Source organism: Musa acuminata, chromosome BXJ1-7 (assembly GCF_036884655.1).
Source record: "Musa acuminata AAA Group cultivar baxijiao chromosome BXJ1-7, Cavendish_Baxijiao_AAA, whole genome shotgun sequence".
Classification (NCBI taxonomy): domain Eukaryota; kingdom Viridiplantae; phylum Streptophyta; class Magnoliopsida; order Zingiberales; family Musaceae; genus Musa; species Musa acuminata.
In genome coordinates this window covers 2,611,719-2,626,876 of record NC_088333.1, presented here as the reverse complement: position 1 = coordinate 2,626,876, position 15,158 = coordinate 2,611,719, and the positions used below count along the sequence as shown (strand labels likewise).

Here is a 15,158-nt window from a genome sequence, read left to right as displayed (position 1 = left end):
ATATGTATATGCGGTTGGCTTTTTGTTCATTTCAGTAGATGGAAGCATCAATGTTTTGAGATTAGCCGTCATTCAATTTTCTGGGTTTCGAAGTCTCTTCCATCTCACCAATTAGATTCAATTATGGACAGACATTTCCATTACATCGTTCTTTTCATGCTTTTCTTGTTAGTATTATGTGCAGTTTTGAAAACTCAAAGTCCTATTTGGTTGTGTTGGAAAATGTGGTTTATAGTTTGTGCCCATCAAAAAAAATTCCTCTACTCATGTGGAATATTTGGTGTCTTACACCTTACCATCAGAATGTAAGGCTATAAACTTTACCTCGTAAAAAAACTAAAGGCTTCCTACAGGAAAGCTTGAAAGTTTTGCCTTCTTGATGTTAATTTGGGCAGATTGCTTTTAAAATATGCTGAAACTTTCGACTTTTGATTTTTACTGTTCAGGTTCACATAAAAGGTTGTTTTTGCATGTAATCTGTTTCTATTTCTTTAAATAGATTGGTGTTAGATCAATAATTGCATATTAATTTATCATCAGGAATTGTCAATACTATTGATTTTTAATTTCCGTTATCTGCTCAGATTAGTAATTTACTATAGCTCAGGTTTATAAATTACCTGCTTGAATATGATGAAATTTTGTTGCATAAACAAACATCTCTCCTTTGAGTTACACACACATAACACATAAATAAAAGATCTTTGCCCTCACGAATTTAAATATATGATATATATTTGTTTCTAAAAAATCTAAGTTAATAAAATAAAATATATGTTAATATAAAATAATTGAAAGTACTCTTTATATTATTATCATTAGACTAATTATTGAAGGATATTAGTTGTATGTAAATGTATGTATGTACATTAAACTAAAATTTAGATGGGTAAATACACGAAAATCGAGTAAATGTATAGATAACCATGCATTATTATTATCATCCTTTTAATCTGGACCGTCCATTGAAGATCATTCGACGAGCGCTTGATGCCTTCGGCAGTGCAAATTCTTCGAAATCAGCCGTCAATCTGCTTGATGTCAGTGCGCCGTGATTCGCATTTGTTGATTATTCACGGACCATAAATTGTAGTTGACGATCATATTGTCGAAGGAAGAGGCCATTTTGGTCATTCTCGTTTGTAGGTCGCGCCGTGCCGTCTCATCTCGCAACTATATAAGCTTTAGGGCTCCGAGGGGAACGTGGGAGAAGGTCGCCGCCGCCGCCAGGTGGTAAGAACATGCTCACTGCTTTTCAATCCCTGGGCGTATCCTTCTTTCGTTCCTTCTGTTATCCTCGTCGGTTCCACAAATCTTATGATTCGCTCAGTTTAATTCATAGTTTTCTGTATTCGCCTCCTCTTTCGTAAGCATTGAATCGACCTGGTTCTATATTCAGAGTGAAGGGAGGTAAGAAGGATGTCTCATCGGAAGTTTGAACACCCAAGGCATGGGTCTCTTGGGTTTCTTCCCAGGAAGAGAGCCTCCCGCCATCGTGGGAAAGGTAAGTTAAATGTTTTTATCTGGATCTGAAGTTGTCATGGTTGTAAGTTAGTTAATTGTGTGTTTGTCTAATTTTTATTTTGAGCATATGCTCCATCGTCAGTGTATCTTGTGCTCAATTTTTCTGCACTGATGTGCTTTATTACTGATCTGATCGTTTATACATTATATCTTGTTATTTCTGGAACGAAATTACAATGGAATTTTCCTTTCTGGAGCTTGTTTATTTCATGATATATTTATCTTATTAATATTGCTAAATACTGCCTTGAATCACTGATGTATGATCACAACGCATTCTGGCTTGCGGGTATTGTATCATTGAACACAGCCTTGTATCATGCAGCAAAAGTTACTTGTGTGTTTATCTTTTATTGTGAGCTTGTGTTCCGTTCTCAATGTATTATGTGTTCAACTTTGTTGCATTAATGTACTTTGTTCCTGATCTGATTATTTATGTCTTGTTATTTCTGGAATGGAATTGCAATGTATTTTTTGCTTTCTGGAGCTTGTTATCTTATGTTTCATTTATCTTATTAATTTTACTAAATACTGCCTTGAGTCACTGCGGTATGAAAACAACACAATCTTGGTGGACCAGTTCTATGAGTTGACATTGCTGTATCATAGTGATGAGAAATATATATGATTTCTTGATGCAGTGAAGTCGTTCCCCAAGGATGACCCAAGAAAGCCCTGTAAGCTCACAGCTTTCCTTGGATACAAGTCTGGGATGACACACATTGTCCGGGAGGTCGACAAACCAGGATCGAGTAAGTATTTAGTAGCCAAATTTAGCTATAGTGCTTGAAGCAATATAGTGTAAGGCAGATTTGGAAGAATTATCATTTTCTATGCTATATTGAGGTTTTTCTCTTTTAGTTATTAACTTTTTACTATAACCAAATTCATTCAGTTGTTCCAAACTTAACATTCCATATTAGATATATATTGCTTGGTTGCTGAACCTAATATAATAAGATCATATCATATTTCATAGGGTGTTTTTGGCATCATCTATGCATTTCAAACTTCTAAAACTAAGAAAGCTGTTCTTTGCTTTGGATTTGTTGTTTTCTAAGAGTAGGTTGTTGTCACAATTTAACTATTACTTGTAGAAATGAAAAATAGAAGTGTTTAGCAATATCCAAACCAAAAAAAGAACTTTGAGAAGAAATTCCGCAACAATGGGGACGGGCATCTTAGAGGGGGCAGGAGGCTTAATAGATATCATATTGCAATGGGATGATGTTATGTGATCCAAATCTCATGACTTTGGACATTCAAGATCTCACATTTTTTGTCATGTTGTCAAAAACAAGGGAAGTGAATTTATAGATCTCTGGACTTTATTTATGCAGATATTTGCTGTATGTTTCTGTTTGTCTGTGACTTCTTGTATCACAAACATATTGCTTTTCACTCTGGCGATGAATGTTTGATGCCTAGGTTTTGTCTATTTAACTGGATTTTTAAAACTATCTTTATTATGCTCGGGAGAACTGACAATGCATTGGTTCTCATTTGGTTGAGACTGGTAATTTATTTCATGTTTTGCAATTTTTTCTTTTTAATGGGCCCATGGGCATCATATTCTACTATTCAAATCTTTAATTCCTTTTTAAATTGGAATTTTTTATACTGTCTGATGCTGCACCTTGTTTTTTTTAATGGAGATTGGCCTTCTTTTGTATTCTACTCCACAATGCCTTTTCTCAAACTTGGAAGTTCTTATGCTATCTGATTCATTGCAGAGCTTCACAAGAAAGAGACCTGTGAGGCTGTGACTATCATAGAAACTCCACCAATGGTTGTTGTTGGAGTTGTCGCTTATGTGAAAACCCCACGTGGACTTCGTTCTCTTAACACAGTATGGGCTCAGCACCTCAGTGAAGAAGTGAGGAGGAGATTCTACAAAAGTTGGTACAAGAGCAAAAAGAAAGCTTTTACGAAGTACTCTAAGAAATATGAAAGTGAAGGAGGAAAGAAGGAAATTCAGGTGCAGCTGGAGAAAATGAAGAAATATGCGTCTATTGTTCGTGTGCTGGCTCATACCCAGGTACATTCTGGTGCAATCATCCATTGTTGATATTAGTTAACTCTTGATATCTCATATTCATATGTCGAAGCTACACTGTCAGCTGCTAGCACTCTTAATCCTTAATATACAATACAACCGTCTCATGGATTCCCAAATATCTAACCCTCTTCTCATATCTGAATGTCTTAAAGAAGTGTGGTTTACTAATATATTTGACCTGGTTAACATGTTTGTTGCTAAGTTCTCTGAAGGCTGGCTACACATTTTTATTGTTTTCTTTTCTAATACATAAGTTTGAGATGTGCATTTTTTTCTTATAGGGTGTATCTCCTTAAAAAAGAACATAATATGTCTTAAGTTTAGCATTGGCCTCATTATTGGCTGTGAATTTTATCAAAATTGCTAGTTCAGACTGAATTATTTGTTACCTTTTATATCAATCTAATTAGCCAAAAAATTCAGGATGATATTAATGTAATGTGCTGCTCCTTGCTTGTGTTATTTCAAACTACTATTTTCTGCAGTATCCTGTTGATAATTATTTTTTTATAATTCTGGAGTTTTACTTCTGTTGCTATTATCCTATAGTTTTGTAGGCCATCATATGAGGTACACTCATGATTCCAGTTTGTCTTTGACGATTATCATTGAGGCAATTACTGTTCCTAAATATTATTCCATATCATAATGCCAAATTGTACAGGATGGTACAATATATTCTGTCAATTAATAAATCAACTTGTTGAGATTATAGTACATAAACAAATCACCAATTGGCTTTTCTTTTGATGGCAATTTTTCTAAAGTCCACCTAGGATTGGATGAATTTGCAAAATTTGCAATGAGTATTAAATGTGTTTTCTTTATAGCAGTGGAAGTATATCTGAAAGGTGCTTTGTATAGTTCACTTTGATATCATCTATTTTGTGTAGTCTTCTTGGATTCTATTATTTATTGAAGTTTGTTGATGCTCTTTCATGACCTGCTGTTTATGCCAGATAAGGAAGATGAAGGGTCTGAAACAGAAAAAAGCTCACCTGATGGAGATCCAGGTTAATGGAGGGACAGTCGCTCAGAAGGTGGACTTTGCATACAGCTTCTTTGAGAAGCAAATCCCCATTGATGCTGTTTTCCAGAAAGATGAGATGATTGATGTGATTGGTGTCACCAAAGGTAAGGGTTATGAAGGTGTTGTTACTCGTTGGGGTGTCACCCGCCTTCCACGAAAAACACACAGAGGTCTCCGCAAGGTCGCTTGTATTGGTGCATGGCATCCTGCCAGAGTCTCCTACACTGTTGCACGTGCAGGACAGAACGGTTACCACCATCGTACTGAAATGAACAAAAAGATTTACAAAGTTGGTAAAACTGGAGATGAGTCACACAGTGCTATCACGGAGTTTGACAGGTAATCAATTATCTATGCTTCGGTTGGTTTTATCACAGTGTCTAGAATATTGTTCAAGCTTATAGAGATTAAAATTTTATGTTACTAACAAATGCCAGTGCTAACTTACCAAGAGGACTTCTGATTGATTGTCTGGCTCAATTGTTTGAACAGAACCGAGAAAGATATCACACCAATGGGTGGTTTCCCTCACTATGGTATCGTGAAAGATGATTACATAATGATCAAGGGTTGCTGTGTTGGGCCAAAGAAGAGGGTCGTCACGCTTAGACAGTCCCTATTGAAGCAAACTTCTCGTTTGGCCCTCGAGGAGATTAAGCTGAAGTTCATCGATACATCATCCAAGTTCGGGCATGGCCGGTTCCAGACGACTGAGGAGAAGAGGAAGTTCTATGGTAGGATGAAGGCTTGATTTGTTACATCTCTCTCTCTCTCTCTCTCTTTAGAAGCTTGGTTTAATTGTTTGTCGTGAGAGCAGAGAAAGAGGATAGTGGATACTAAGTTGAGCTACATTTTATCTTTGATTTGTCCTGTGATGATTTGAATTTTGGACTTGCAGAGGATATCTAAATCTATTTCATTTTGGAACCCTACCATGTTATGTTTTCTTCCATGTGGTCATTTACAGCATGTAGGAGCTACACAAAGAACCTGAAACAATGTTGGCAATTGCATTTGGGCTCAAAACCAGGGTAGGTCAACGAGTGATATTGTGCCGCACTAGAGCATGAGGTCATCTTCCTGCTCATAAACCCAAGGGAAGAGAACATGAGGATCCCGAAAGAGGCCACAAGACAGAAGCAGAGAAGACAGAACAGTATCAGAAAGATAGGATTGAAGACGATGAAGACAAAGACAGAAGCAGAGAAGACAGAAAAATATCAGAAAGATAAGATTGAAGATGATGAAGACCGAGATAGCGGGAAGAAGACATAAGGTTTTGGTTCTCAATGGGACAAAGAACAACGTGGAATGCTTTGCTTTAGGTAGTAGAAAAGGATGTTTGAGATTCTTTGAATTCGATCGTATTTTTTCTGTGGACATGCTTGAATGATATTTCACGTCAATCGTGTTCTAATCACAGAAAGATTTGGATAGCAAGGTTCAGCTCCTTAAGAGTCTTTGAGGCCTCATTTTTTATGATCATATTCAAACACTGGCAAATCCACGGGCATAGTTCTTGATGAGACGAGTTCTGGTTGCATGGAAGAGGTCGATGGCAGATCTAAAACTGGATGAGAGTTGGATCTCAAAATGCAATCTTCAAATTGATTCCATCTGACAGAAGTGATTTGATGCAAGCAATGCAAAACAAGGAAACAACATCTTTATCCGCCTTTCTGCAGAGTCCTATCTAGGCAATCACGACCCCTTTGTCCCCATCCTACTTGATCTCCCAAAGCAGAGCAAGTAACAAGAGAGAGAGAGAGAGAGAGAGAGAGAGAGACCGAGTGGCCATTGTTCAGGTGTACCCAGAAGAAGATGGAGGAAACCCGGTTGAATCCATCCATGATGGGAGATCGGCACCCACTGTCCAATTCATCTGATGCTCGATCGCACCAGAGTCGTAGAACAGAGGATAAGCGGAAGAAGAAGACGAAACAGAGGAAGAGGAAACAGAAAAGGTCGGAAAGGAATGAGAAGCCAAAGAGCCATCGTCCACCGCCGAAACCATCGTCGGCGCATAGCTGGAGTACATCACGCTATCAAAGAGGCTCGTTGCAGGAAGCCTTTGGTACTCCCCCGCTCCCTGCAACAGCCTCGAGTACTCCAAGTAGTCAGCCGTCGAGCTCTGAGCATCCCAAGGCGGCGGCGCCACCGAGCAGGAGACCGTCAACTGCGTCATAGGAGACACAGATGGCGGCGGCTGATGCAGGCGGACGTTCTCGGGGAAGTTGAGCTTGGCTCTGCTGCCCCTGAAACGAAGGGCGGCCTCATCGTAGGCACGCGCCGCCTGCTCTGCGGTCTCGAACGTCCCTAGCCACACCCTGGCCGCCTTGTGGGGGTCCCGTATCTCCGCCGCCCATTTTCCCCACGGCCTCTGGCGCACGCCGCGGTACTTCCTTTGGGCCGCCGCCTCCTCGTCCTTCTGGTGAGGAGGAGGAGGAGGAGGAGGAGAGGGCTCTTCCATGGACATCGTTGGAGCTGCTGGTATCGGGCTCTGCTTGCGTTGGTCTGTAGCTGTATTGTCACAAAGCTTAGATGCAATGGATGGCCCAAATGGGTTATATAGGAGGAGATAAGCATCTTGGAAGGAACAGTGGGATTACATGGCGAGATAAAGCCAAAGATGATAACTTAGGTTCATGCATGTTTAACATAATTCTCCATTAAAATATGGATAAGAAAAGATGAAGTTTATCCATTGTTCAATGTCACAAGGGATCAAACATCAGCACTGAGGTCATGTGGAGGTGCAAAGGTCGACCAGAGAGCTTATCTTCTGTTGTGTCTTGCGCAGGAACTCACAAGGGATAGGCGATCAGTGTTCTGTCGACATGCAGCCGAGGGGTGTTTCATATGTTGGCAGCATGCATTAAAGATACAGGTGAGGATGGAAGAGCACCATCCTCTGCTCTGTCCTGTTTCTCCAGTTTGTGTGACATGCAAGATGCAGAGTTTGGCATGTCGCATAACTGGCAATCTTAATGTTGATGTCACTCTTGCAGACAGAATTAATTCGACAGCAACATTTTGTTGCTGCATTTACAACTCGATTGGATAATAGATAAGCCACGGAATCATAGGAAGGACTCCGATGACCGAATGAAAACAGAGCGTTGCAGATTCACCTGCAACATGTAAAGGAGGAGTCTCCACTGGATGGCTTCCGGCGCCGACGAAGGCTCGGAAGTACGTCGATGGCACCTCCGGTGGCAGAGCCTCCCTCACTCTGCTCTGCCTGCCGGCCAAGCCGGTCTCGTCTCCCAGAGACTGCAGGGAGCAGGAAGAAGAGATGCAGGAGGACGAGGAAGGAGAAGAGGAAGAGGAAGCCGAGATCGGCTCGGTGCCGGAGACGACACGGGTCAAGGCCGAGACGATGGCCGACATCTCCCAGGCCAACCGGTGGCCGGAGAGCAGTGGCGCCACGTTGTCGTCTTCTACCTCGCCGACTCCCGGCAACGGGCGCAGGCTCGCCACCTTGTGAGACATGGACGGCTGGGGATGGCTTCGAACGCTTTGCTTTGGGAACGAGGGAGGGAACGCATGCGTTTAAAAGGAAGCCAAAGATGGGGTGCCACAGATACGAACAAGCCGCCAATTCATGGAAGTGTTTTCCCGAGCTACAAACCTCTCTCTCTCTCTCTCTCTCTCTCTCTCTCTCTCTTTATCTTCTTGTGGTGTGGGGTTTCATGGGGGGGCTGTTAATCTCAGAAGTGGGAGGGAAGGGTGTATGTGCTGTTCACACATCCGTTGACTGTGAGAGAGAGAGAGAGAGAGAGATGCATGGGTAGGGAGAAGGACAAGTCGGTGTTGCACTGTGAGAGACGATAAGGCGACGGAGAGAGAGAAGTGAAGTCTTGCGGCCGACATAAAAAAAATCGGCATTTTGTGGGTTTTTACCAAACTGTGTATAAAACATAAAAAAAGGCTGTTTCTTTCTAAAGATGGGTGACATGGCAGAATCACCACCGTGTATGATTGCCTCTCATGTTTTTTCCCACTCACCATTTTAGTGCATTTTATTGTTTATTTTTTTTATGTTAAAATACGTGCTCTACATATCCCTTAACCATGAGAATATGTCAACTATTGAGCACTTAATTGTGTATATACATAAAAATTATACCATTTAATCTCTGTTATGACATTAGTATATTGTTGCACAAATGATAAGTATCAAATTTAAGTCCATGCGTGTTAGATCTTGACCACTGGTTAAGCATGATTTAATATCTTTAATATTTTTTTAAAATATATATTCTATAAATTTCATAAGATGATTTTTTTGAAAAAAAATTATTTTTCGATTTTTTTTTCCGAAAGGCATCTCATGTTTTTGTTTTTCTTAGACAATACTCTTATTTGTTGTAATCTTGTAAACGTCCTTCCATTTTCTTTTTTGCTCATTATATTCACCCTATCGATATTATATGTCCTTTCTCGATCATCATCTTTGCCCCTTGCTCCCACTATGAGCCTCAATCGCCTTTGTGCAATACCCTCCCCTTCTTGTTGTCGACAGGCCTCACCTTTTTCTCATCGTGACCCATTTACGATGGCTCTCCTTCCCATCGTGACTCTTTTTCGTGACGTTGGAGTGGTCATTGGTCCTTATCGTGTCACTATCCTACTATGGTCTTTGGTCCTATCATAAGAAATAACTGGTTGTTGGCAATGGCACAAGGGGCAACAACCCTATTGAGGATGATGGTTGCTCGGCATCATAGAAGGAAGTCATAATAGAAAGAAGAGGCATTATAGGTGGTTCGTAGTGAGGAATAATGCATAGAGGTGGAAGTGAGGGGCACGATTGGTGAGGCCTTACGACAACAAGTGAAGAAGGACATCATACAAAGATGGCGCTCAAGTGACCATTGGCCCTTGTCGTGTTACTATTCTATTACGATCTTTGGTCCTATCATAAGAAACAACTGTTGTTGGCAATGGCACAAGAGGCAATGGCCCTATTGAGGACGACGATTGTTCGAGCATCATAGAAGGGAGTCATGATGGAAAGGAGAGGCATTATAGATGGGTGGGTCATAGTGAAGAAGAATGCATAGAGATGGAGGTGAGGGGCACGATGGGTGAGGCCTTACGATGACAAATGAACAAGGACATCATACAAAGATACGCTCGAGCAACCATTGGCCCTTGTCGTGTCACTATTCTACTACAATCTTTGGTCTTGTTATAAGAAACAACTTATTGTTGGCAATGGCACAAGGAGCAACGGCCCTATAGAGGACGACAATTGCTTGAGCATCATAGAAGGGAGTCATGATAGAAAGGAGAGACATTGTAGGTGGGTCGTAGTGAGGAAGAATGCATAGAGGTGGAGGTGAGGGGCACGATGGGTGAGGCCTTACGACGACAAGTGAAGAAGGACATCATACAAAGATGACAAGACCTTACAATAGGAGCATGAGGCAATAACAATAGGCGGGGAAAGATAGACTATGTCGATTGGGCAAAGGCGACAAAAGCGATAGGCGGAGAAGAGAAGGAAATGAAATTCATAAGATTATAGAAAATAAGGGATACTATAGAAAAAATAAAAATAGATAAACCTTTTGAAAAAAACAATAAATAATATATATATTTTTTCATAAAAATAACCTAATTTTATTTTAATCGTATGCTAGACATGTACCCCAACCAATAGGTTGTATCAAACATATTAAAGAAAATATTGTATGTTTTGTTTTTCAGAGAAATAAAAGTATATACAAGATGTGTTTATTGTTGAGATTGCCAACTCAAAGATTATTAGTTTACCACGTTGGCATGTAATAGTTTTATTTTTCTTTTTGGTAAAGAAAAGACAATATATTAAGTCAAAATTGTAATAAATCAGTCTTCCAATTATGATATCTTCTTACATTTTTAACATGTATAATAATTAAGGAACGAGTATTTTTATTGCATCTTTACATCTACAAACAAAATAAATAGTTAAAAATATTATCAGTATAATTAGTCAAAACTTTAATAAAAAACAGATCATCAGACATAATTTTCAGCTTTCTTATTCCTTCCCTCATGACATGTGTTGTGTCTTGCTTGACGGTGAGAACCTGAATGATCTGTGACATGCTAAAAGACAAATCCATCAGCATTAGATCACAGTAGAAATCCAACGCCTTCCTGACCAGATGAACTGTAACACAGATCTGTTGTCTATTCCAACCCAAGTTAGATGTGCATCATGTTCTCATCTTCTTGAGGTCCCCCCACTCATTACAGTCTCCTAAATTCTCTGTCTTCTTGTCATTTTACCTGCAGCCAAATCACCAAATTGAGTCCTCTATAATTTGCTCATCATTGAGGTCTTCACTCAGAAACATCACAATTCCCCCACTGTTGTTCTTGTTGCCTAAGACTTGCTACCTTTGGATTCATCTACTGGTCTTCCAAACACCACTAAAAAAAGCAATACAAATAGATATAACAAAATAAAAATAAAAAAAGGTAAAGAAGTCAACTCATTCTCTCAATAAATACCATGTTTCAATAAGAAAGAAAGAATTCACAAGTCCCACTTGCTAAAGTTCATTGAAACAGTGGATTTAGTGGGACCTAACCATTTGGAAGCAAGCAAGCAAACATTCCTCAACTCATATAATATTATAACTCCCCCACGTTTTCTTCCATGCATGATTTGGTCAGACTTCAACAGTCTCCATTTCCCTTATCAAACTAAAAAGAGAGAACTCACATTTTGTATAGATCAATAACCCCACAATTTGATTGGACTTCACCAGCCTCCATTTCTCTTTAGAGAAAAAGGAAAAGAGAGAGAGAGAGAGAGCACACTTCTGATCTCTTGATACATGCATTAATACCATGTTAAATGTGCTTTAGATGATGATGATTGTAATCTTATGGCTAGATTGGGCAGGTTGGCTTTTAGGTGACTCAAGATGATAAGATGATTAATCTTTGGCACGTAAAAACTCTAAGAACAATGCTATAACAATAAGGGGGATAGAATAGAATAATTAAACATCCATCCAAGGATATATATTTTTTAGACTCTCTCTCTTCTCTCTCTCTCTCTCTCTCTCTCTCTCGGTTTTACATAGATTGTGGAAGATGGAAATAGAAAGAAAGTAAGTAAATTGGTAGATCATTTAAAGAAAGAAAGAAAGAAAGAAAATATTACATCGAAATGACTCCCATCATGTGGATGTGGGGCCATGCGATCTTGCCTCTTGCGTTAGCGAATGTGTCATATCTAACAAACGATTCTACCAAAACAATTGCATGCACCCACTGACACACTTCACATGGATAGTTATGTAAAGGACACCCAAAGGATAAGTAGAGAAGCAAAAATATCTCGCCGTCGTACTATTTTGGCTTCATCCAATGTGGGGTCAAACCCCTTCACAAAGCTTCATGAATGAGAGAGAGAGAGAGAGAGAGAGGTGAGTACCAGGTTGGAAGAGGTTGGAGGAAGAGGAAGGATAAGCCTGTGTCAGATGCGTTCGAGATGCATGATGAGCACCTCAGATTTGATGTGGATAAAGATGAAGTGGGCCATGGAAGATATTAAGGTTGGTTTGTCCTCTTCTGTGTTGGATGGGAGGATGAGAGAAGACGACCGGACAGCGCTTATCATATGGTTCATGTGGTGGAATTTAGCAGCGTAGTTTGAGACACTTGTTCCCATGCAGACGCTACATTTGTCGTCGTCCTCTATATCTACCTCTCCCGTGGAGCCCGCCGATCCTCCGATTCCAAATTTATCTCGGTTCCAATCAGAATAAAAATCAGATCACAATTTCGAATCGAATGAGATCATACCATTCAATTCTAATTTCTATACTTCAAAATTAAAATACATAAATCAATTCAAATGATCGATACTTTAAAAATAAAATCTAATAATTTATCTATTAGCATCAAATTTATAATCATGTTATTTTATGCAAAAAAAAATTTATATCAATATTAAAATCAAATAAAATTAGATTTAATAATATATTACGATACGTACCTTTTTTTATTGTTCAAAAGAATAAATCATCTACAAACGTTTCATCGTCGGATCTGAGATATCAATATGTAAGGAGAATTAGATCATTCTCTTATTTTTTTATCTTTTCATGGGATCACATAGGCCACGATGGATTAAGAGATTAGAAAAAAAAAGACTGAGAGCTGAAACTGATTGACCAAAGTATTGTCACATCTTCTCTAATTAAATAGGATCATTGTCAACCTTGACAGCCGAAGCTGATTGACCAAGCAGAAACAAACATTACAAGTTGACGAATAGAGCTCAAAGGTGGCTTTCCCCAACTCGGGCTCCTTCTCCAGTTTCGGACCAGCGAGAGGCTGAGCTCTCTTGGTAGGGTATGGACGCCATAACTTTTGACGTTGCTGTCAGTCACTCTGCGGATTCCATTAACCTACAGATACTGACCAGGTCGAAAGACCCACTCAAGATTTCTTTCCTGTGATCGTCAAGTTGCTCTGAATCATGATTTCTATCTTCCTCACATTCTGTCGTCTCTATGCTCTGAACACGGACAGATAGATGGCCATGAAGTCAATGTTTTACGTTAGATGAGACGAGGCCTGCTGTCGGCAGAGTCAACTCCAACGAAACCAGCGACGCAGGACAAGGCTTCGTCGTTGGCGAGGGCAAGTAGTCGGTGGACGGCCGCTCTAGTCAACGAATGACGCGTGAGGGTGGGAGGACGATGCACGGTGGAGCAACACTCGTCGAAATGCGGGGTTGACTCCGTGGGTTGACCCGCGTGACAGGACACTGTTTTTTTCTTTGTCACGGTTGATCGGCCAAAATTCTTAGAGAGAGAGAGCGACGTCTGTGAACTCGATCCGTTCACCGACATGGAGTTTCTATTTCTGGATTGCAAATTACTGAGACCGGTAAAGATAAATCAGTAAAACTGAACCAAGAAAGGGACGGACCGATCAGAAGTCAACCATTAACACAAATGGTTATAAGGCACCGACCGATCAGACATACAACCAAAATTGGAAATATCGGTTCGATTCGCTATCCTTTGAGCTTTAAAAAAGATTAAAATATTCTTATTTTTTATTCATAATTATTTTTTTAATATATATAATATAATTTTAAAAGACATATTATGTAATTATATTTTAATTTTCTTATAATTTTATTATACTTATTATGGTTTGAACTGGTAATCCATTGATTCGATCAATAACCCAATGGGCAGTTGCATCGCATTGGGCTCATTCATGTTACTTAAACATGGGCCGATCGGGCTGTTTCATTACCGGCCCATAGTTGTCAACAATCGAGGCCCATCCGAAAGCCTTTTGGGCCGTAGCGTTGGTATATGGTTTAGGTTCGGTCGAAAGAGCCTGGATCACAGAATCATGGACGGCTCAGGACGCGCTCCGTCAGGCATTGTTGAGATTCGCATGAAGGCCTGATGAGCGGCATGGATTCGATCAAGGAGTGAAAAGAACACCTCGCTTTCATTATCTGAAATTTGAGATTCATTCGAATGACTTGTGATCATCTTCTTCGTTGTTTCTTGCACTTGCCTCCTCTCCTCTCCTTTCTCACTGTTCTACCCTGACAACAGACATGAATGACCGTGGAGAACACAAGCCATGCTGTTGTTTCCACCCCATGGAAGCTGTCGTAGGCATCTGTGCTCTCTGCTTGAATGAGAAGCTCCTGGTTTTGGCCTCCGAGCAAGGTCATCTTCCTCTATGCAGGAGGTACTTGAGAGTGCCGAAGAGGAAACCAGTCATCACGCTTCCTAAGATCTTTGTTTTGGGCTCTTTCGGCCATCTCCTCGAGTCCCATCATCACACAAACAAAGATCACTCCGGTCGTGAAGGCCCCATTGCCAGCCTCGAAGGTAAAACTCCGATCCACATTCCTCTATTGTTTAGGCTGCTAATATATGTATGTATGAGATCAGTGTCCTGATCTGCAGTTTACCTTCTTATCATTCTTGCATGACTGATGGTCTGATGTAGTTCAACCTAGAACTTCCCATTCCTAGAGATCATCTTCATGTTTGTGGTTATCTTGGAGAGTGCCATGCATCTAAACGTGGTTTGGGTCTTGATAGACTCGTTCATATCGATTAAGTTTGAGGACGAAGGGCAAGTGTTATCGAAGAACAAGAAAGACAAGAGCTTTGAAGTTTCAACAGACACCACCACCATTGGCAACGGAACCAAGGAAGTAAAGACAACGGTGGAGCAGTCAGACCACAGCGGGTTCCCGAGGTGGCGAAAGCACATCGGCCGCCTTCTTCATCAGGGAATCTGGAAGCGGTCCAATGAGGCAAGCACATGCCACTTTGGGTTTGGAGGTAAGGTGGAAGGAGTGAAGCGGACAAGGGGTTGGGTAAGGAGTCTAACAAGGAGGACCACCACCTCTGGCTAGTGGACGGTCGAGTTGGAGACTTGTGCTCTTCTCCACCCGACTTGATGTGTACTTTGTTCCAAACAATGTGCGAGTATATATATATATATATATATCTATGTTCTTTGCTAGAGACTGAGAGGTAAATGGGT

General features: G+C 40.3%; 3 protein-coding genes across 5 annotated transcripts; 2 read left to right on the top strand and 1 right to left on the bottom strand.

Moving 5' to 3' along the window:
• Positions 1 to 1,113: 1,113 nt before the first annotated feature.
• LOC135678202 (large ribosomal subunit protein uL3-like) lies at positions 1,114 to 5,545 on the top strand. 2 transcript variants are annotated; one of them, XM_065190717.1, is made up of 6 exons: positions 1,114 to 1,233; positions 1,400 to 1,504; positions 2,166 to 2,276; positions 3,258 to 3,562; positions 4,543 to 4,952; positions 5,106 to 5,545. In XM_065190717.1, the coding sequence occupies exons 2-6, from the start codon at positions 1,420 to 1,422 to the stop codon at positions 5,362 to 5,364; spliced, it is 1,170 nt and encodes a 389-aa protein (XP_065046789.1). In that variant the 5' UTR covers positions 1,114 to 1,233; positions 1,400 to 1,419; the 3' UTR covers positions 5,365 to 5,545. The 2 variants fall into 2 exon arrangements, with proteins under 2 accessions (XP_065046789.1, XP_065046790.1); XM_065190718.1 differs by lacking the exon at positions 1,114 to 1,233 and adding an exon at positions 1,250 to 1,299.
• A 649-nt stretch (positions 5,546 to 6,194) lies between these two features.
• LOC135678203 (ethylene-responsive transcription factor ABR1-like) lies at positions 6,195 to 8,273 on the bottom strand. Of its 2 annotated transcripts, none has more exons than XM_065190721.1 (2): positions 7,745 to 8,273; positions 6,195 to 7,127 (listed from the first exon to the last, which is right to left on the bottom strand). In XM_065190721.1, exons 1-2 carry the CDS (start codon positions 8,103 to 8,105, stop codon positions 6,415 to 6,417), a joined length of 1,074 nt encoding a protein of 357 aa, XP_065046793.1. In that variant the 5' UTR covers positions 8,106 to 8,273; the 3' UTR covers positions 6,195 to 6,414. The 2 variants fall into 2 exon arrangements, with proteins under 2 accessions (XP_065046793.1, XP_065046792.1); XM_065190720.1 differs by having other exon boundaries at positions 6,195 to 7,133; positions 7,745 to 8,267.
• Positions 8,274 to 14,256: 5,983 nt separating this feature from the next.
• On the top strand, positions 14,257 to 15,027 carry LOC135680087 (uncharacterized). Its single transcript, XM_065194079.1, has 2 exons — positions 14,257 to 14,491; positions 14,639 to 15,027. The coding sequence occupies exons 1-2, from the start codon at positions 14,257 to 14,259 to the stop codon at positions 15,025 to 15,027; spliced, it is 624 nt and encodes a 207-aa protein (XP_065050151.1).
• The last annotated feature ends 131 nt before the right edge of the window (positions 15,028 to 15,158 follow it).